At 44.8% G+C, this 22,742-nt stretch overlaps 1 protein-coding gene across 3 annotated transcripts in view; it reads left to right on the top strand.

The window, feature by feature from the left end:
• CFAP65 (cilia and flagella associated protein 65) overlaps positions 1-22,742 on the top strand; it is a 351,728-nt gene that overhangs the window by 74,687 nt on the left and 254,299 nt on the right. For all 3 annotated transcript variants that reach the window (XM_033945108.1, XM_033945107.1, XM_033945109.1), the window contains 2 exons: positions 3,081-3,346; positions 21,698-21,898. In XM_033945108.1, the coding sequence (XP_033800999.1) occupies positions 3,081-3,346; positions 21,698-21,898 (467 nt within the window). The remainder of the gene's footprint in view (positions 1-3,080; positions 3,347-21,697; positions 21,899-22,742) is intronic.

Below are 22,742 nucleotides of genomic sequence, written 5' to 3'. Positions count from 1 at the left end.
TAAGCTCAAAGTGAGAGGCCCCAAAAAGCAGTAATATTTACCCTGACTGAATGATCCTCCATGTGCGCCGCTGACAGCTGATGCAGCATCCCCGTAGCTGTAATAGAAGTGAATGGGAGTAGTTAACATTTTCCCTTAATAATACAATTGAAATGTGGGATAGGGATGGGGGGGGGTTCTGATTCTTTATTAAATGTTTGGATTAATAGGAAAGATTATATTGTATAATATATGTGAATGCATATGATATGGGATAGGAGGGAAGGGGTTATAATTTCATTAATTTAAGTTGATTGTAATAGAATATCAAGTGATGTTTTTAAGTTCAAATGTTATTTCTTGATACACTTGTTGTAAGATGAAAAAATGAATAAAGATTATTAAAATTAAAAAAATATATCTTTTTGAAGATGCAGCCTCCAGAATTGTACACAATATTCTAAATGAGGTTTCACCAGAGTCTTATACAGGGGCATCAATACCTTCTTTCTTTAGCAACCTCCGGACCGGTAGAGGTTAATCTTACAAGTGGGTATATATCTCATCATGACCAGCAGGTGGAGACTGAAACAAAACTGTGGAATATTACATAAGAGATACTTTCCCCTATTCCTATCAGTCTTCTTTCAGTCTCCAGCAGGTGTGAGTGAGCTGTACCCATCTCCCTTGGTAGGGCTATTGGAATTTGTTTAGGGTTTTTAGTCCTCGTTTTTGGCCGGATTGAGCTTGGGTGGGCTCGATAGCTGCAAGGTCTAATAGCTTCTCTTCTGTGGCTTGGACCTTGGCCTCTTTTTTAGCACCTGACGGGTCTGTGGTGACTTTCGACCATTCCTCCCAATAAGCTGTTAACTTCTCTCCTATCCTGGAGGTTACGGCAGCCTTCTTGGCATCATAACTGCTTGTGACATGGGCTTCAGAAGACTAGGTATGTTTATCTCCCCCAAATCTCTGCCTCGGGTTCTGGAAGGATCTCTAGGCTGAAGATCCTGCTGAGTACTGACGAAAGTGATTAGAACCATGAAAATTACTTTAAGCTGACTCCTTAGAGGCCTTTAGTCTGCTTTCTGGTAGAGACTTGGGTTTGCGATTCTGTACGCTAGCCATCAGATCATCCAATCCCTTACCAAAGAACAATTGACCCCTGAAAGGTGATTTGCTCAGATTCGCTTGAGACAAAATCTTCCATCCACTGTCTAATCCACAGCATTCTACGGGCAGAGATAGCATATGTAGAGACCTTGCTGAGTACTCTGAATAGATCATATAGTACGTGTCCCACTTGATCCACTCCCTCCATAAGGAATTGAGTGTCTGTGTTGTTTTCCACTGCCTGGATCCATTGTAACTTCGAGTGGCACGCCTGCTCATCATAGGACACTGCCGCAGCTGTCTTTAAATTGTCCGAGGCAGCCAAAAATCCCCCGAAGAAGATCTTTTTCAGATTGAAACACCCACAATCGCAGAGAGGGCATCAGGAGTCTGCATGACAGTATCAGCTCTGACTGTGGTTAATTCCACTTTAAGATAAGTGTTGCCTTTTTTGCTCTTATTATGGATAGCGTAGCTGGTTTTAAGAAAAGTTTGGACAAGTTCCTGGAGGAAAAGTCCATAGTCTGTTATTGAGAAAGACATGGGGAAGCCACTGTTTTGAGTTTCACTGACTATGCTAGCGCAACACTTTGATGGTATATATTGTTTTGGTGTTTTTTCACTGTATTAGTTTGGCACCAATTTGTATCTCACATGGAAGATTCTATGATGGTGAGATGTGTGGTTTATATGACAGATGGATTATAGTATTGAGCGTTTGTTCGTTCAGTTTACTACATAATCCCGCACTGAGTTCTTCCTACACTTAAATTCATATATATATATATATTTTGAAAAATTTTTTTCATTGCGTTGCCCTCTCATAGTCCGTTGAATAATTTATTATTTTTTCTATTATCATTGTTGTTCTATACAAACCCGGGTTGTGTTAACCTTGATAGTTCTGCCTTGTATTGGTAGCATGGAATATTGCTACAGCTTGGGTTTTGGCCAGGTACTAGTGACCTGGATTGACCACCGTGAGAATGGGCTACTGGGCTTAATGGACTATTGGTCTGACCCAGTAAGGCTATTCCTATGTTCTTATGTCATGTGAGTGGGACTAGAGAGAAGGAACGTGGAAGGCACCATGGAATTCCAGTCTGTAGGAGTAGGAGAAAGAGGATATGGGAAGTGCTTTGCTATGTTCATTTATTAAAGATCATCCTACCATAACACTTATCCATGCTCTCATCACCTCATGCTTAGACTACTGCAACTCGCTACTTGCAGGCCTTCTGCTTAGCCATCTTGTTCTCCTCCAATTTGGCCAGAATTTGGCTGCATGACTCATATTCCGGGAGAGCTGCTTTACTCACTTTACCCCTCTCCTAAAGTCATTTCATTGGCTTTCCATCTATTTTCGAATACAATTCAAACTCTTCTTACTGACCTACATATGCACTTACTCAGCTGTCCCTCACTGTCTCTCTTCACTTATCTCCCCCTATGTTCAGCCCCCCTCCCAAGTTCTCCCCCCATGACCTCCACTCAGCTGATATGTCCCTCCTGTCTGTGCCCTTCTCTTCAACTGCCAACTCTAGACTCTGCCCCTTCTGCCTTGCTGTGCTATATGCTTGGAACAAGCTGCCCGAATCCCTATGGCGGGCTCCGTCTCTGGCGGTGTTCAAGGCCCAGTTAAAAGCCCACATTTTTGAGAGTCTTTCGACTCCTACTCCTCTCACCTTGGGTTCTGCATCCCCAACCCTATATGTCATGTCTATCTGTCCAAGTTAGATTGTAAGCTCTTCTTAGCAGGGACTGTCTATAAATATCAAAATGCACAGCGCTATATAAGTAATAAGTAGTAGTAGAAGTAGTAATATATTGTATTTGTTTTGTTTGCGGTGTTCATTGGGTAATAAATAAAGAGCCTATGGAGGAAGTGGCTGTCCATTAGCAAAGGTTCACCTGGGGATGCTAGCACAACACTATTCAGTGAAAAGTTAGCTTTGAATAAGAAAGCCCTCTTACGTTCCATGCTATTCCAGGTCCGTGTGTGTCACTGCAGTATCCTCTGCTATACTTTGGCCTCATAAATCTCGGGGAGCAGAAGATTCACACTGTGGAAATCAGCAATACATCCAATGCCTCCGCATATTACCAGTTTCTTATTGACTGCAAGGAGAGTACCTTCTGTGTGGACTGTCCTTGTGGGATCCTGAAAGGGAATTCTACACAGATCCTTAAAGTGACGTTCAACCCTAAACATCCCATCAGTTACTACCGGAGAGTGATCTGCCTCATCCACCATCAGGTAAAGGGGAAGGAGGAAAGGTAGTTAATGCATTTCAAGTTAATACTGCAGAATGTTTTCCAGCACACCTTGCCACTCCACCCAACAGAATTCACAATTGCCAAAACATGATACCATGTCTACACTGCTGTATACACCTGGGGAAATTCTGCAGAAAAAATTCAAACGTGTGCAATCATTTTGACAATTCTTGCACAATATTTTGAAATTCTGCAAAATTCTGCACAATTTTTACATTTTTATTCATAATAGCTGCATCATAAGGCAAATGCAAGCAGTGTCTTACTTCTGGCTCACCACACAATTGTTTCCCACGTACTCATCTTTATAGGACCCCCAGGGACACCTGAAGAAGACTTTTTGTCAAAAAGCGGACCATGTTCGGTCCTGTATCCCTAGCGGACTAGGTCCTTTAAGGCTCTTATATGGATGATTTCAGTGTACTTTTGGAACTTTGACACTTTCAAATAAAGTCCATTTAGGAACATCGTCACTCCACAGTTTTTTTTGGCATCATAAGGCTTGTCATCATCTCTACATTCAACTTCCTCTCTTGCTGCAACTGCAGTTCTCTTTCTGCCCCCCCCCCCTTTCCCACCCCCAGCCTTCCTTGCCATCAGGCCTATCTCCTAGCAAAACCCCAATCCTCTTTGTCCTCAAAGTTCCTCCTAGTGTACCCCCACCTCTTCTTTTCCCCAAACTCCAGGCCTATACCCCACCTCTGAGGTAGGGAATTCTGCACCAATTTTCCATTTGCATGGTTGCACAGAATTCCCCCAGCAGTAACTTGAATGTATAACATTACAGGGATCCAGATTGACTATGGGAGACACCCTTATAACACTTACCTTAAATACACAGCAATATTTGGTTCTCATTGATCTGCTGAATTCTTGCACTAGATGTGAAATTGTTAGGCTAGTTTTCCAAGACATTTAACTGGATAAATGGTGATCTACCCTGGTAAATTGGTCTCCACTGCCCAGTTTGGATTAGGATTTAGCTCATGCCGTTTCCAGCCCAGCTTAAGATAAGGATTTCCTTGTCTCTGGAGGACTCACACTCTACATCTGAGGCGGTGGAAGGTTAAGCGGCTTGCCCAAGATCACAAGGAATAGCAGTGGATTTTGAACCCTGGTTTTCTTCTCAGACTACTGCTCTAACCATTAATAATAATAATAATAATAACTTTATTTTTTCTATACCGCCACAATCTTGCGACTTCTAGGCGGTTTATAGTGAAGAGAGCTGAACAATCAGCGAATCACAGAGTACAATTAGTGAGAAACACAATATCAACATGTTGTTAATAGTTTTAAAAGGGTATCTGACTAGGAGATAAATCTATCGAACAGAGCTGTCTTAATTTCTTTCCGAAATGCGCCGTAGGTCGACCCGGCTCTGTTGATGTAATTGCCTAGCTAGGTCTGCTGTTTACTAGCTTGAAACTTAAAGGATCTGTCCAGAAAGGCCTGTATTTGTAGTTGTGTTTAAATTGGGAAAAACACAGCATAGATACATTCCATTTTCAAAAGTATGTTTGACAGCAGTTCCCAAATGGGGTCACAAAATACTTATTTTGATATCACAACCCCTTCAATTTGAAGACCCCCTCCCAACACTGGCCATAAAGCAGAGCATCAAGCCAGCACTTTCATATTACTACATGCTGGAGAGTAAACAGCACGAGCCTGGTTGCTTTCCTTAATATCCCTACGAAACCAGTCCATAATCTGTGGGTTGTACCTGTTAACTAGAAGTTGCAGACAGAGACTGAGTTGTGGCTCTGCCTTGCTAAAGCACCAAGCAGCCTTAAATGTTCACTGTTTCTCTATCTCCAGCAGTTGCTGATAGGTAGATTATCCAGCTCCTGAGCAAGTTCTGGAAATAAGCTCCTAAGCTAGTTAGAGAAATGATGCCCAGCAGAGATAATGAAGACGTTCCATTCCTAAATTTTAATTGAAAAAAAATATTAAGTAGATAATATTGAAATCCAGGGGACATATCAGAGGATTCTCTTCTCTTTACCTTCCCTCCACTGCCAGTTTTATTTAGATGAATGTGAGTACAGTGGTAGAAATGTGGTTATGGGGAGTAGGAAGAAGGAAACAGGAGGTTGGGAAAGGAGTGAGACGGGAAATGGGAGAGCTCGAGCATGAGAAATGGAGATGAAAAGTTGGTAGGTGGCTGAAAAGTAAAAAGAAGGGTGAGAAGAGCTACAAAGGAAAGATCAATATATCAAAGACAGATGTAGAGAGGGAATGAAACAAGACAGCAGAGAGGAGAAAAGTCATATGGACAGCAACCACTAGAAAGAGAATGATCAAAAGTGACCAAATGGGACCAACATGGAGATGGGGTATCCCAAAGTCCTGGCAGCTGAAGACCTCTTCCTTCAGTCCATTAACCAGAACTCTGCAAGCTCTGCAGCTGATGACAGCTCAGGGACACTGCTGCTAGCTGCAGAGCTTGGAAATTTCTTGCTGCCAGACCAGAGGAGGTGGTCTTCATCTGGTATCGCTTTAGGATCCCCACCATTAAGGGAGGTGGCTATTTTTATGAGATTCTGGGCCCAGGACTCCTGTGTATTCAGTACAAAAAGTGCATATCCTTTTTCTTTCTCTTGTTGAGCTTAATTTCTTGGGGATCCCAGTTCTATATTTGGTAAAGGTCTGTGTTCTTTTTATGTATGGTAGTAATGGCAGGAGAGGAGATTAGAGGGAGTAGGCAAGAAAGAGAGAGGATCAATACTCCCCTCCTTAATTTCTACTCTGCTGCACAGGGGGATAGAAGAGAGAGATGGAAACCTCCTGAACCGGGGGGGGGGGGGTGAGGAGGGAGGAGAGGAGAGAGGAAGAATTGTTGCCCATGGGCTGGAGAACAGGAAGGGAGATGCAACAAAAAGGTAGAAAGGGGTGAGAGGGAGAAATCCTGCATATAATGGAGGGCATGGAGAAGAGAGAAGGAGAAATGTTGGAGATAGGGTGGAGGGTAGAGAAAGATGGTGCATGGGGAGAGAGAAAGAAGAAAACATCAAATGGGCAGGAGATCCTGGTGAGTGAGTTAACAGAAGACAAACAGAAACCAGAGCTTTGGACTAACATGATTTGAATAATAAAATGACCAGACTACAATAGGTAGAAAAAACAATTGTATTTTCTGTTTTGTGATTACAATATGTCAAATTTAAAATGTGTATCCTGCCAGAGCTGGTGTTAGACAGCGAGCATGAGCTAGGACCTAAAAGAGAGAGGAAAAGCCTTTTTAGTTAACTTCACAGAGCTGGCGTGGGATTGGAGAGGTTGTAACCCTATGAGCTCTCTGGGGAAGCCAGGACATCAAAAGAAATAAATACAATTACTAAAAATATTTTTTTATATTGGGGGTGGGGGGTGTTAAAAATGATCGCCCCTGGGTGTCACATACCCTATGTATGCCACTGGTTTTACCTCCCAATGGGGCTCAAGATCACTGACACATCAGCGGGCTTCTCACTATGTATGTGCCCCTCAAAACAATAAGTGTAAAAACGGTGCTTCAAGTTCAAGTTTAAATTTCAAGTTTGTTAAAATTTTTGATTAAATGCAAATCAGAACTTCTAAGCGTTTTACAAATTGTATTAAAAAGGGGAAGACAAAACAGACGAATATTCAGTTAACAAAACTTGACCAATAAGAACATTAGAATTACCGCTGCTGGGTCAGACCAGTGGTCCATCGTGCCCAGCAGTCCGCTCACATGGCGGCCCCCAGGTCAAAGACCAGTGTTCTAAATGAGCCCAGCCTCACCTGTGTTCGTTCCAGAGTAAGAACTTGTCCAACTTTGTCTTGAATCCCTGGAGGGTGTTTTCTCCTATAACAGACTCCGGAAGAGTATTCCAGTTTTCTACCACTCTCTGAGTAAAGAAGAACTTCCTTATGTTCGTACAGAATCTATCCCCTTTCAACTTTAGAGAGAGCCCTCTCGTTCTCCCTACTTTGGAGAGGGTGAACAATCTGTCTTTATCTGGTAAGTCTATTCCCTTCAGTATTTTGAATGTTTCGATCATGTCCCCTCTCAGTCTCCTCTTTTCAAGGGAGAAGAGGCCCATTTTCTCTAATCTCTCACTGTACGGCAACTCCTCTAACCCCTTAACCATTTTAATTTCTCTGGACCCTTCCGAGTAGTACCGTGTCCTTCTTCATGTATGGCGATAAGTGTTGGACGCAGTACTCCAGGTGAGGGTGCACCATGGCCCAGTACAGTTGCACGATAACCTTCTCCGATCTGTTCGTGATCCCCTTCTTAATCATTCCTAGCATTCTGTTTGCCCTTTTCGCCGCCACTGCACATTGCGCGGACGGCTTCATCAACTTGTTGATCAGAACTCCCAAGTCTCTTTCCTGAGAGGTCTCTCCAAGTACCGCCCCGGACATCCTGTATTCGTGCATGAGATTTTTGTTACCGACATGCATCACTTTACACTTATCCACGTTGAACCTCATTTACCATGTCGATGCCAATTTCTCAAGCTTGATTATGTCATGTTGCAGATCTTTGCAATCCCCCTGTGTCTTTACTACTCTGAATAACTTTGTATCGTCCGCAAATTTAATCACCTCACTCGTCGTACCAATGTCCAGATCGTTTATAAAGATGTTGAAAAGCACGGGTCCAAGCACCAAGCCCTGCGGCACCCCACTCTTCCAGTCCAAGTATTGTCCATTTACCCCCACTCTCTGTTTCCTATGCTCTAGCCAGTTTTTAATCCACGTGAATATTTCACCCTCAATTCCATGGCTTGCAATTTTCTGAAGTAGTCGTTCATGTGGAACCTTGTCAAACGCCTTCTGAAAATCCAGATATACAATGTCGACCGGGTCGCCCTTGTCTATCTGCCTGTTTACTCCCTCAAAGAAGATCAGCAAGTTCGTCAAATAAGATCTGCCTTTGCTGAAACCGTGCTGGCTGGTCCTCAGTCCGTGTCCGTCAAGTTGATTAATGAAGTGGTCCTTTATTAGCGCCTCTACCATCTTTCCCAGTACCAAGGTCAGACTCACCAGTCTGTAGTTTCCCGGATCTCCCCTCGAACCTTTTTTGAAGTTCGGTGTAACATTCGCCACCTTCCAGTCTTCCAGAATCTTTCAGCAGTTCAGCTATGGTCCCTTTCAGTTCCTTGATGACCCTAGGATGGATGCCATCTGGTCCCGGGGATTTATCGCTCTTAAATCTATCGATCTGCCTGCATACATCTTCTAGACTGACTGTCAACCCTGTCAGTTTCCCATCTTTGTTTCCAGCATATAGCCTGATGAGTTCTGGTATAGGAACTACAAAATTAAAAGTAAAGAGTATATAGAAGGTAAGCCACAAAAGGGAGGGAATAGAATCAGGATTGTTGAGCAACTCTGGCAATATTCAAGATCTTTTTAAGAGTCAAATGCATTGTGGAAAAAGTAAGTCTTTAAATTTCCCTTAAATTTGTCTAGATTTTTTTCCGCCCTGATATGAAAAGGTAGAGAATTCCATATCGTAGAGGCTGTGATAGCGAATGAAGTAGCTCGACGTGTGCTAATGATTTTCAATGATGGTATATGGAGTAGATACTGAGAGGTGGATCTTAAGATTCAAATAGATTTATGAGGAATAAGAAGTTTATGGATAAAGGCCAGTTCTTTAGTATTTTGAGACTTAAAAGAGAGAATAGCTATTTTATAAATAATCCAGTAAGGAATTGGCAGCCAATGAGCAGATTTTAGTAGTGGGGTGACATGGTTGAATTTTTTTCTATTTGTAATGATTTTTATGGGCATGATTTGTATCAATTGTAAGTGGCAGATGTCTTTTTGACAGATACCCTTATACAGTGCATTGCAGTAATCGAGTTTGGTATAATAAGAGAATGGATTAAGATGTTGAGAGATAGTGAGTCCAAAATATTCACCAGGGATCAAATCATTCTTAATCTAATGAAGCAATTCTTTACCACAGTACTGCTTTGTGGGCGGTAAGTCAGTTTATTATCTATTATTGCGCCTAAGATTTTAGTATTAGTGACGGAGATGATAGGAGTATTGTTTATTGTGATGGGGAGTCTAAGTTGAATGTTATCTTTCCAAGGAAAGAAAAGACATTTGGAGTTTGATAAACTGAGTGGTAGCATGTTATCCTGGAGCCACTGACAAATTTTGTCTAATTTAGAGTTAAGGATCCAAATACAGTGTCAAAATCACTTGCAATGGCAGATCAGTGAGGCAGCCCTACATTGTTTCTGAGCAGAATGGAGCTTCTGCATTGGCTGCTGCTGTTTTATGCAATTCTCAAACTGAAATCAAGGAGAAAATAGCCATGGCTTTTTTCTGAGCCAAATGTAGCTGTGCCAGTTCAGAATGATGTAAAATCACATCATTTAGTGAGCTTTTAGCATCAGGAATAGCCCCTGTGTTCTGCACAGGTGTTTGTAAACATTCAGGGTCTTCAGGTTCCTTGGAGTAATCTTGTCTTAGTGTTCCACAAAGCTTACTTGTTGAAGTGCTCTCAGAATGAGCAGAGAACACATTCTGTTTGCTAAGGATCTGGTGGAGTCATCTACACTGAAATGCAGATGTGTGTAAGCTTTGGATGAGTGGAGAGTCCAACTCAGTTTTGTCTGTTGGACTCTCAGACCATGCAGATTTTGTAGCAACCAAAACTGCCTCAGAGATCAGTTAGAAGAACAGAATCTAATCTAATACAACGCTAGTATTCTGCCAGCTCTCCCTGGAAGTTCAAAGTGGATCACAACTAAAATTCGAGCCAGAGCAATCCTCTGGGAGTTACAAAGAATGAAATAACAGGCATGAGATTAATTTGAATAATTTTTGAATAAGAAAGCCTTAAGGATGGCCCTTCAGTAGTATATTTCTTCTGCAGAAATTAATTCCTGTTGGTGATTTCTTGATCTCTTAAGCATCTCCATAGCCCCAGCATAAGAGCCTTCTTCTTCAGGGAATCTCATCCTTCTGAGCACTTGAGGACTTCGTAAATCCTTTCCAATTCATTAAGCTATTTAAAGCCTCATTTCTTCAGAGCAGGTAGAGCTTTGTTGAAGCTCCATCTTTTATTTCTTGAGTAAAAAGAAAGGTTGAAGTGGCCTAAAGTGGTAACAACTGTTCTATTATGTCCCTTCCAGATTCAGTGTGCTAGGTATTCAATCCCTTCCCGCAGTCCAGGAGTTGCAGAAATCCAAACACTTTTCTGAGCATGTGCTCCTCCTACCTTAGAGAGAGAGTTAGAGTCCTCTACAGTTTCAATTTCTGCAAGCAATCCGTGCAGAAGTCTTCTGTTCTGATCTGCATATTGTTCTTATTTTTTTTGCTTAAAGTTCATCTTTTTTGGTGGCTTCAGTGCTGTGAGACCCCTTTGCAGAGGTCTTGCGGAGCCGGATTGCTGCTTCACAGAGAAACTTTGGTGGACCTGTGTAGCCAGCCTGCTGTGTGCCACCCTTCTTGGACTCAGAGTCCATTTCCCTGTGAATTTGCTTCTCCTCTGACCTTGTAAAGGTTTAAGCGCAGGCTTTATGTGTCCTGAGTAAAAGTCCCTCCAGGTTTCAGGGTGCAGGCTGCATTTCCTGCCCCTGGTCACATGGAGTGGTTTTGTAGGGATGGAGGTTACAGTGAGAGTCCATCCGACTAGCAGTCCAAAGATCTTCAAGTTTGGTCATTTGGAGCAGTTTCTGAGGCAAAAAATAATTTCCTCCATTTAGCTGCAGTGTAATAGAGCTGACATGCAGTCATTGCACCGGCTGTAAGTACACTCCATTATTTCCTATGGGAGCTTCGGGAGTGGTCTGTGGAATGTAGTAAAACTAATTTTTCAGAGTTTCTAAGGATAGGGTTCAGGTCTCCCACCTCCCCAAATCCCTATTTTTTATCCTTGGATTTTCTTTATTTTTGCCATTTTTGGTGCAAATTCGCTGGCGGCAGCCATCTTGGATTATTATTGATCTTTTTTCAAAGTTTTATTTCTGCCTCTAAACCCCTAAGTTTTGTTAAAAATCATTTGGGATGGACTCAGCCCCTAATCTGTTGAATGTGTGCATTGATTGCGTCAGATTAGTGCCAGATCAACGAATGTGTGCTGCAGCATGCTGTGGGAGCGGGCAGGAGCTTTGCCTTTTCCGAGTCCTCCAGGGCTAGGGAGTCAGCCTGGGTCTGTGGTTTCAGAAAAAAGTCTCACCCAGAGGCCATTCTGGAGTCTGGCACCAAACGCCTGCATTCCGAATCAGAGGACTCCTCTGACATGGTAGTGGCCATGGGATGTGAATTTTCCCCAGACGTTATTCAGATCCTATGGAAAATGTATGCTTTGGACCCGGCTAGTTTGACACATCTCTGTAAATGTCAAAATGTACAGCACTGTGTACGCCTTTCAGCGCTATATAAATGATAAGTAGTAGTAGTTGCGCCTGTTTAGGAGCCCAGGCAGAGCTAGACTGCATTAGTTGCCATATGGATTTTACGCCTTTTCTGTCTCCTAACGCTGTTTCTATTTTGGATCCTGCTGCTGCCCTTGCCGAAATGAGTCACCACGCTTGCTCTGAAAGTCCAGATTTGGGTGAGGACCCCTCCGTCCTTTTTCAAACTGTTTAAGAATGTCTCTGTCCATCATTTTATTACTGACTAGTTTTTTAGCCCGTTACATTAACAGGTGCTAGAATAGATGTATAGACTTAGGCATTTCTTTCTTTCTTTCTTTCTTTCTTTCTGTATGTCTGTCTTTCTTTCTCTTTCTCTCCCTGCCCCCTTTCTTTCTTTCTGTCTCTCTCCCTGCCCCCTGTCTCTCTGTGTGTCTTTCTTTATTTCTGTCTCTTCCCCCTTTCCAGCAGCACCCCTTCCCTGCTCCCCCTGTCCAGCAGTAGCCCTTATCCCTTCCTTTTACCTACCCTGTCCAGCAGCACCCTTTTCCTGCTTCCCCTATTCAGTAGTAGCCCTTCTCCCTTACTTTTACCTTCCTCCTGTCCAGCAGCACTCCTTCCCTGCGCCCCCTGTCCAGCAGTAGCCCTTCTCCCTTACTTTTACCCACCCCCCTGTCCGGTAGTACCCTTTCTCCCTGTCCAGCATCTGCTAGGCCGGGCAGCCTCGGGGCTTTTGCTAGGCCAGCCCGCCTCGCTTTATTGAAGTGGGCTGGCCTAGCAAATGCCCCGCAGCTGCTTGATGAAACTACATAAGAACATAAGAACATAAGCAGTGCCTCTGCCGGGTCAGACCAGAGGTCCATCCCACCCGGCAGTCCGCCCCCGCGGCGGCCCAACAGGTCATGACCTGCCTTAATCACCAGAAGGGGCCCCCTTGCCCCCTAGGTTTCTCATCGAAGTCGTATCTTCCCATCAATGTCCTAACCCTCCGGCCTTGCACCTGCACGACCTGGTGAGCTGTCTATACTTATGCAACACCCCAGCACCTCCCTCAATACCCCACGATCCCCTTTTCCCTCAGGAATCTGTCCAATCCCTGTTTGAATCCCTGTACTGTACTCTGCCGGATCACTTCCTCCGGGAGCGCATTCCAATTGTCCACGACCCTTTGGGTGAAGAAAAACTTCCTTGCATTTGATTTGAACCTATCTCCCTTCAGTTTCTCTGAGTGCCCCTTCGTACCTGTTGTCCTTTTAGTCTGAAGAACCCGTCCCTGTCCACCCTCTCTATGCCCCTAAGTCTGGATAGACTACTCACGCCCCGAGACCACTTTCCTATGCTTCTTGTCCACATAGGAACCAACGACACTGCCAGGAACACACCGGAGACCATCACCAGAGACTTTGGAGCACTGGGTGAGAGGCTGAAGCAGACAGGAGCGCAGGTGGTTTTCTCATCGATCCTCCCAGTTAGAGGCAAGGGAAGAGCCAGAGATGAATGTATCCTGAGGACGAACAAGTGGCTACAGGGATGGTGCCGGGATATGAACTTCGGATTCCTAAACCATGGGGAAGCGCTACAAGGACTTCAGGGACCAGACGGACTCCATCTGACCAGTAGGGGTAAGAACGTCTTCGGACACCGACTAGCCCGCCTGCTTCACAGGGCTTTAAACTAGGTAAGTCGGGGGAGGGTACCCATTCACATATTAGTGCAGAAAGGAATTATCCTGATGAGGTGAGTCGAAACTCCGCTTCCATGTCCAAGGTAAGTACCCACATTGCAAACAGTTCTTTGGGAGTCACACCGACTCGGGTAGGATACGCCTCACAGGGACTTAGCAAACACAAGATATGGAGGGCCATGTATGTCAATGCACACAGTTTAGGTAACAAAATTCTAGAATTGGAGGCTGAAATAAGGAATGCCGACCTAGATGTGGTGGCAATATCTGAAACTTGGTTCACGGACTCACATGGGTGGGATATGGCTATACCGGGCTACAATCTACTTCGTCAGGACAGAGAGGGCAGGTTAGGAGGGGGGGTAGCTCTATACATTAAAGAGGACATCAAAACCACCAGGATCACAGATGTCAAGTACACCGGGGAGTCCCTCTGGGTAAACCTGGCAAGAGGCAGAGAAAAATGCCTGTATCTAGGTGTGGTTTACAGACCCCCAAGACAACTGGAAGACATGGACGCAGAATTAATTGAAGACATAGAGAATATCACTCTCCGAGGAGAAGCTGTACTGCTAGGGGACTTCAATATGCCTGATGCAGACTGGAACTCATTTTCAGCGACAACCAGCGGTAGCAGGAGGCTCTTAACCTCCATAAAGGGAGCACGTCTCAAACAAATGGTAACGGAGCCCACTAGGGCCCAGGCGATCCTCGACCTGGTACTCACCAACGGGGAAAGCGTTTCAGAGGTCTCAGTAGGAGATATGCTAGCCTCCAGCGACCACAATATAGTATGGTTCAACCTTAGGAAAGACTTCCCTAGATCAAACACGAAAACAAAGGTACTCAATTTCCGGGGCACAGACTTCACACGCATGGGAGATTTCGTCCATCAGACGCTGCAGGACCAAGCGGAGACCGATGATGTAGAAGCTAAGTGGTTAACACTGAAATCAACCATACATGAAGCAACTAGCCGCTTCATAAAATCAGTAAATAAACGACAAAGAAAAAATAAACCCCAATGGTTCACCGCGGAGATCTCGCACCTCATTAAGGAGAAGAAAAAAGCGTTTCTCTCCTACAAGTGCACGGAGAAAAGAGAGGCAAAAGTAGAATATAGGACCAGGTCTACAGCGGTCAAAATGGCAGTTAGGGAGGCAAAACTTCAAGTGGAAGAAATTCTGGCAAAAAACATTAAAAAGGGGGACAAATCCTTCTTCAGGTATATTAGTGACAGAAAAAGGAACACAGGCGGGATAGTACGCCTTAGAAGACCGGACGGAAGTTACGTGGAAGCAGATTCCGATAAAGCCGAACTACTGAATGAATACTTCTGCTCAGTCTTCACCTGTGAGGCACCGGGACACGGTCCCCAGTTGAAGGCAACACAAAGCACAGAAGACCCGTTTCAGAATTTTGAGTTCACACCAGGTGAAGTTTACAGTGAACTGGCAAGACTCAAGGTGAACAAAGCCATGGGACCAGACAATTTGCACCCAAGAATACTCAGAGAATTGAGCGATGTCCTGGCGAAACCGTTGGCTGAGCTATTCAATCTCTCCCTAAGTAAGGGGAAAGATCCCCTGGACTGGAAATTAGCTAATGTCGTTCCTCTGCATAAAAAGGGTTGCAGGGCAGAGACTGCGAATTATAGACCGGTGAGTCTCACATCAATAGTGTGCAAACTCATGGAAACACTAATTAAAAGCAAATTGGACACGATCTTGAATGAAGGGAATCTTTGGGATCCCAGTCAGCATGGATTCACCAAGGGTAGGTCCTGCCAATCCAATCTCATCAGCTTCTTTGACTGGGTAACAAGAAAGTTGGACTTGGGAGAGTCTTTGGACGTCGTGTACCTGGACTTCAGGAAAGCCTTTGACAGTGTCCCACACCGCAGGCTGCTAAGCAAGATGGAATCGATGGGGTTAGGAGAGACACTAACTGCATGGGTCAATGATTGGCTGAGTGGCAGACTTCAGAGGGTGGTGGTTAATGGTACCCTCTCTAAAACATCGGAGGTGACCAGTGGAGTGCCGCAGGGCTCGGTCCTGGGTCCACTCCTTTTCAACATATTCATAGGGGATCTGACTCAAGGGCTTCAAGGTAAAATAACACTATTCGCCGATGACGCCAAACTATGTAATATAGTAAGTGAATGCAGTTTACAGAATTATATGGCGCAGGACCTGCTTACATTGGAAAGTTGGTCCTCAACCTGGCAGCTAGGCTTCAATGCTAAGAAATGTAAGGTCATGCACCTCGGAAGCGGAAATCCATGCAGGACGTACTTCTTGAACGGAGAAACTTTAACTAGGACTTCAGCAGAACGAGATTTAGGAGTAATCATCAGTGCAGACATGAAAACTGCCAATCAAGTGGAGAAGGCTTCATCTAAGGCAAGGCAGATATTGGGTTGTATCAATAGAAGTTTCGTCAGCCGAAAGCCTGAAGTCATAATGCCGTTGTACAGGGCCATGGTGAGACCTCATCTGGAGTACTGTGTGCAATTCTGGAGGCCACATTACAGTAAAGATGTGCGCAGAATTGAATCGGTTCAACGGACGGCCACCAGGATGATCTCGGGGCTCAAGGGTCTCTCGTACGAAGAGACACTGAACAAATTGCAGCTCTAAACTCTTGAGGAACGTAGGAAGAGGGGAGACATGATCGAAACATTTAAGTACCTCACGGGACGTGTTGAAGTGGAAGATGATATTTTCTTTCTCAAGGGACCCTCGGCCACAAGAGGGCACCCGCTCAAACTCAGGGGCGGAAAATTTCATGGCGACACCAGAAAGTATTTCTTCACAGAGAGAGTGGTTGATCATTGGAACAAGCTTACAGTGCAGGTGATCGAGGCAGACAGTGTGCCAGACTTTAAGAATAAATGGGATACCCATGTGGGATCCCTACGAGGGTCAAGATAAGGAAATTGGGTCATTAGGGCATAGACAGGGGGTGGGTAAGCAGAGTGGGCAGACTTGATGGGCTGTAGCCCTTTTCTGCCGTCATCTTCTATGTTTCTATGTTAAGTATTTTGAAGGTCTCTATCATATCCCCCCTGAGCCTCCTCTTTTCCAGAGAGAAGAGCCCCAGTTTATCCAGCCTCTTGCCATATGGGCAGTTTTCCAGCCCTCTTACCAGTTTCGTTGCCCTCCTTTGGACTCTCTCAAGAACTGCCATGTCCTTCTTGAGGTGCGGCGACCAATATTGAATGCAGTATTCCAGATGTGGGCACACCATCGCTCGATACAGCGGCATGATGACTTCCCGCGTCCTGGTTGATATGCCCCTCTTGATGATTCCCAGCATCCTGTTGGCTTTCTTCGAGGCTGCTGCACACTGTGCGGATTGTTTCATGGATGGATCCACTAGCACACCCAAGTCTCTGTCAAGTCCGGTGTCTTCCAGCAATCTCCCCCCCATTTTATACTCGAACAACGGGTTCTTTTTCCCTATGTGCATAACCTTGCATTTATCTATGTTAAAGCGCATTTGCCATTTGTTTGCCCAGTCCTCCAGCTTATCGAGGTCCCTTTGCAGTTCCTCACACTCCTCCCTGGTCCTAACTCTGGCGCAGAGTTTGGTATCGTCTGCAAATTTTATAACCTCACACTTTGCCTCCGTTTCCAGGTCATTGATAAATATGTTGAAGAGTAGCGGCCCCAGCACCGATCCCTGCGGCACACCGCTCGTGACTCCCCGCCAGTCAGAATATTGGCCCTTTACTCCGACCCTCTGTAGTCTACCTGACAGCCAGTGCTTGATCCATCTGTGCACATCCCCGCCCACCCCGTGGTTCCACAGCTTCCTAAGCAGCCTTTCATGTGGCACCTTGTCAAAGGCCTTTTGAAAATCGAAGTAAATGATGTCTATGGGTTCCCCTTTGTCCACCTGACTGCTTATTCCCTCAGAGAAGTACAGAAGGTTTGTCAGGCACGACCTTCCCTTACAGAATCCGTGTTGGCTTGTCCACAGTAGGCCATTTTTCTCGATGTGCTCGCAAATGCTGTCCTTGATCATTGCTTCCACCATCTTCCCTATAACTAAAGTCAGGCTCACCGGCCTGTAGTTCCCAGGGTCACCTCTCGATCCCTTCTTAAAGATAGGTGTGACATTTGCCAGTTTCCAGTCCTCTGGTACCTCTCCAGTTTTCAAGGATAGGTTGCAAACATGCTGGATTGCGCCCGCTATTTCCTGACTTAGTTCCTTTAGAACCCTTGGGTGGATCCCGTCCGGTCCCGGTGATTTGCCGCTTTTCAGTGTGTCAATCTGCTTGAGGACATCCTCCCGACTTACCTCTATATGCCCCAATCTTTTGGCCTGCTCCCCACTTATGAGCTCCTCTGAGTCCGGTATATTGGACGTGTCCTCGCTCGTGAAGACCGATGAGAAGAACGTGTTCAACCTCTCAGCTACCTCTTTATCCTCCTTAATCACTCCCTTCCTATCCCCATCGTCCAATGGCCCCACCTCCTCTCTCACTGGTTGCTTCCCCTTTACGTAACTGAAGAATGCCTTGAAGTTTTTCGCCTCCCTGGCCAGCCCCTCCTCGTATTTCCCTTTTGCTTTTCTAACCTCTCGGTGGCATTCCTTTTGGCATTTCCTGTGCTCCTGGTGATTTTCCTCCGTTGGATCCCTCTTCCATTTCCGGAAGGACACTTTTTATCACTGATTGCCCTCTTTACTTCAGGTGTCATCCAAACCGGGTCTTTTGACCGCTTGTTCTTGCGGCCTTTCCTGAAACTGGGGATGTACAGTTTTTGCGCTTCCTGCAGTGTGTCCCTGAGAAGGGTCCAGGCGCTCCCTACAGTCTCCATCCTAAAGCCGTTCCTGAGCTTCCTCCCCACCATTTTCCTCATAGCAACATAGTTCCCTTTCCTGAAGTTGAGCGCAGTCATTGCGGTCCTCCCCACTATGGGTGACCCCCTTTCTAATGTGAATCTGATCACGTTGTGATCACTGTTGCCTAGTGTTCCTCCCACTTCTACCCCTCTTGCAGGCCCCCCTAATCCGTTAAGGATGAGGTCAAGAGTAGCACCCCCTCGCGTCGGTTCCTTGACTAGTTACTCCATGAAGCAGTCCCTCACAGCTTCTACGAATCCTGCTTCCCTCGTGGAGTTGGAGTGTCCCGTACTCCAGTCTATCCCCAGGTAGTTGAAGTCCCCCATCACTGTTACACTTCCAGTCCTGCATTCCTGTTTCAGTTCTGCTTCCAAGTCGTGTCCTAATGTTTCTGACGCACCAGGCGGGCGATAATACAGCCCCAGATTTATGTCTGCACTCTTCTTTCCCGGCAATTTGACCCATAGCGATTCTAGCTCCTCTGCCTTTGTTGCTGTATCGATCCCAATCGAGTAGATATAGTCCTTTATATACAGCGCTATGCCTCCCCCCTTCTTGTGGGTCCTGTCCCTCCTGTAGAGCTTGTACCCTGGCAGCGCCACATCCCATTGATTTTCCTCTGTCCACCAGATTTCTGTAATTCCTATTATATCCAGGTCCTCCCCCTTGGCCATGACTTCCAGTTCACCCATCTTAGCCATGAGGCTTCTTGCATTTGCTTATAAGCACTGTAGGTCCCGGTGTTTGTCCTCCACCTCTGCCTTTACCTGGGCCGCCTTCCCTTGGGTCTCGGGCCGTTTTCCCGCTCCCGGTGCCTCTGCTGTGCCATCCGCCTTTACCCTCGCAACTCTCTTCCTCCCCATGTCCCCTCCACCCCACCTCCCCGCTTTTCCCCGGAGAGTACCAGCCCCCTCCCGTGCTATCGTCCCCTGGGCCTTGGTTTGTTCCCCCTTGCCTTGTGGCTCCCCTTTGCCCTGTGGCTCCACCTTATTGCCTTCTGTTTGCACCCTGGTGCCATCTTGTCCTCCTGAATCCCCTGTTTTCCCCTTCCCCTTAGGCTTCTCCCAGCAAGTTGCTGTTACCTGGTGTTTCCCTCGCTGTCTGATCGCGAGTTCCATCGGACCCCCGTCCTCCTCCCTGCAGTCAGCCCGTTCAGCATCTTTTCTGGATACTGCTGTCCGAAGCGTCATCAGGTCAGCTGTCGGCTTTCCCCCTCTCTGTAGTTTAAAGCCCTCTCGATCTCCTTCTTTACGTTGGCTGCTAGTATTCTTGTTCCCGCCGTGCTCAGGTGCAGACCATCCCGCCTGTAGAGCTTGCTCTTTCCCCAGAATTACTTCTATCATTCCAAATAACTTTGATTGGCTATTGTAATATTGTATTACTTGGTGTAAATAATTCTATTATGAAAAGGCTACAGACTATCCGCTTACTAACCCACTCGCGATCCAGAGATCACGTAACACCATAACTGAAACAATATCACTGGCTCCCTATTGCTTATCGATTACCATATTCTTCTACAAGACTCCTTAGATCGTTAAATGACTATAGGATGGTCTTACTAACCCATGTTTGGTGCATTTAGAATCAACACAGAATTGTACATTCATTTTTTGCAGCACCATTCAATTGGAATTACTTACCTTTACACTTATATGCAGAAGGTTCAGTTTGAACAGGCATTTTCTGCTTCTTGATAACTGGATAATTCTTAGAACTCGTGCAACTCCCTGATTGGATTGGAGTTCCTTTCTTTTATTGTTTTTTATGTTTTTAGTATTGTAAATCACACAGTTCTGTGAGTCAGTTTGTAAGTCTAATATAATAAAGCCCTAAGCACGCATGCACACTCTCACCTGCGTGCTCCCATTTTCTATGAGCTGTAGGAACCCGCAGGTAGGAGTGCGCATGCGCACGGCAGCGCAAAGCTTGTTGGCCGCGGCAGCTCTTGCCGTCTTAAGGATAAACCCAAGTAAGTTGCCGCCACCTCCACCCGGAGAAGACGCAGACACGACGAACCGACACCTGCGATCTGGCACTTATCTCGAGAGAAAGAGAGAGACTGCGATATCAGCAAATTTCTGGAGACTGAGAGGGAACATGATCGAAACATTCAAGATAATGAAGAGAATAGACTTAGTAGATAAAGACAGGTTGTTCACCCTCTCCAAGGTAGACAGAACGAGAGGGCACTCTCTAAAGTTGAAAGGGGATAGATTCCGTACAAACGTAAGGAAGTTCTTCTTCACCCAGAGAGTGATAGAGAACTGGAATTCTCTTCCGGAGTCTGTTATAGGGGAAAACACCCTCCAGGGATTCAAGACAAGGTTGGACAAGTTTCTGCTGAACCAGAACGAACGCAGGTAAGCCTGGTCTCGGTTAGAGCACTGGTCTTTTACCTGGGAGCTGCTGCATGAGCGAACTGCTGGGTGCGATGGACCACTGGTCTGACCCAGCAGCGGCAATTCTTATGTTGTTATGGTTAAGCATACATCTCTCTGGGATTACTTAACTATTCTGCCTTTATATAAAGCAGATCACAACATCACATACATAATTTAAATCATTAGAAAAGTTGAAAACGCTCATACATACATATTGCAAGACTATCAGTGTAACTTACATCAAAGAGAACTTCATCACATTATTCTTTCAAAAGGGAAGATGAGCTGATTACCAATTAGTTCAACAAAGCCCACATCATTGAGAGGCATATTTCACCTGGCAAAAAAAGATGTCGCTTCAAGAGTTTCTTAAGTTGACACAAACCTTTCTGTGCCTTCCAGTCATAGCTTTGGTCAATGCAATGCAAAATCATTTGATCATGCTACCCCACTGGTTACCAATTCCACACCGAATCACATATAAAATTTTACTACTTACTTTCAAAACTAAACGTACACATACACCCAGATTTATTGACAACCAGAACCCTTCGATCAGCAATCGGAATCTTTTAGTGACCCCCCTCCCTGCGCCACATTTTTTATGACACTACCAGGAAAATAATCTTTTCAGTCACAGCACCTACAGCCTGGAACTACCTGCCTTCACATCTTCGGGAAGAGATCCCTTTAGATAAATTTAAATCCAACTTAAAAACTTTCCTTTTTAAAGACACTTATGATCAATAATAATTAATGGCAAGTCAAAGGAAGAGCATTCCCCTACCTCATGTGCTGATCCTTTTATGGTCTCCTTTCTTTTAATAATTTGTATTTTACCCTTAATCCTTTCGTCTCCAGTTTGTCAATTTAGTCTAATTAATCAATGTTTTCCCCTTGATTTTAATAATTATAATTCTGTGAAGCGCTTAGACAATTTTTTTAAGCGGTATATCAAATTTTAAATAAACTTGAAACTTTCTATGATTTTCTATAGTTTCTATTCAGAGATCGACTAGATAGTAATGGAGAGTCTGCAATGTTCTGTATCTTCCCAGGATTCCCTTTTCCTAGATTTGATTGGTACTTGTTACTCTACCAAGGCCAAGCCAGCCATCGTGCATCCAAAACACATCTCCCTGTACAGGACCCACATGGTAAGGGGCTTGAGCCTTTACCCAACAGACATCTTATGCACCATGCTACAGGAGGGCAAGTTGCAGATGGACGCCAATGGGGCCTTCAAGCTTCTTGAAGAGGTAGAATAATGCCATGTACAAATGTGAGATTTAAATTTGATAGACATGTTTTATTTTCTGTTTTTGCTCAGCTTCTCCTTTGTAATTTTTTCAACAGAGATCCTTATTGTTCAGTTTTAAGCTATATGGGGATGTCCAGTTTCAAACTTCTTGCAGCAGCTATTGAGGCCCCCTTATATCAAGCTGTGTTAAGGTTTTTTAAGCACCGGCCACTGTGATAAAAGCTCCGACACTCATTGGAATTCTATGAGCATTGGAGTTTTTACCGCAGCATCCGGCAATGAAAAACCCTAATGCAGCTTGACAAAAGGAGCTCTGAATTTGTTATGGGGTTAGTAGTTGTTCTGTGAGATCTTATTTGGTCTTTTAGAAAAAAAAGTCTGTAAAAGCTTAGTCAGGAACGACATGGGTAAATCTGCTGAATTCAGTCACTGGAAAGTCTGCATGTACAACCAGCACAGCACATATTCATTTCTACAAAATACGGGTTATATGGTAAATTATAAGCAGAGATTGGTCTAAGATTAGGGATTGAGGACTTTTTCCCAACAATGGACTTGTTTATTACTCTCATTAGCTAGAAATGTCCAGAATTCTTTTCCAAGGAGGGCTAATCCAGTTCAGGTCTCTTGTATCCCTTCATATCTTCCACCATTGTGATCTGTCAATGAGGACCTTAATGTCGGAATCGCTCATTGCCTTCTACTGGTTACACTGACCATTCTATAGCTTTGTCAATTCTATAACGACATCTGTGTACCAAGATGATGTTAGAGAATTCTAGTGTAAACCTGAATTGGCACACTTCATTTTATACCAGGTCAATAGGAGGTGTAAATGGGTC

Source organism: Geotrypetes seraphini, chromosome 5 (assembly GCF_902459505.1).
Source record: "Geotrypetes seraphini chromosome 5, aGeoSer1.1, whole genome shotgun sequence".
NCBI classification, from domain to species: Eukaryota; Metazoa; Chordata; class Amphibia; order Gymnophiona; family Dermophiidae; genus Geotrypetes; species Geotrypetes seraphini.
The sequence above is the reverse complement of the archived record's forward strand: the minus strand, read 5'-3'. Positions and strand labels throughout refer to the sequence as shown.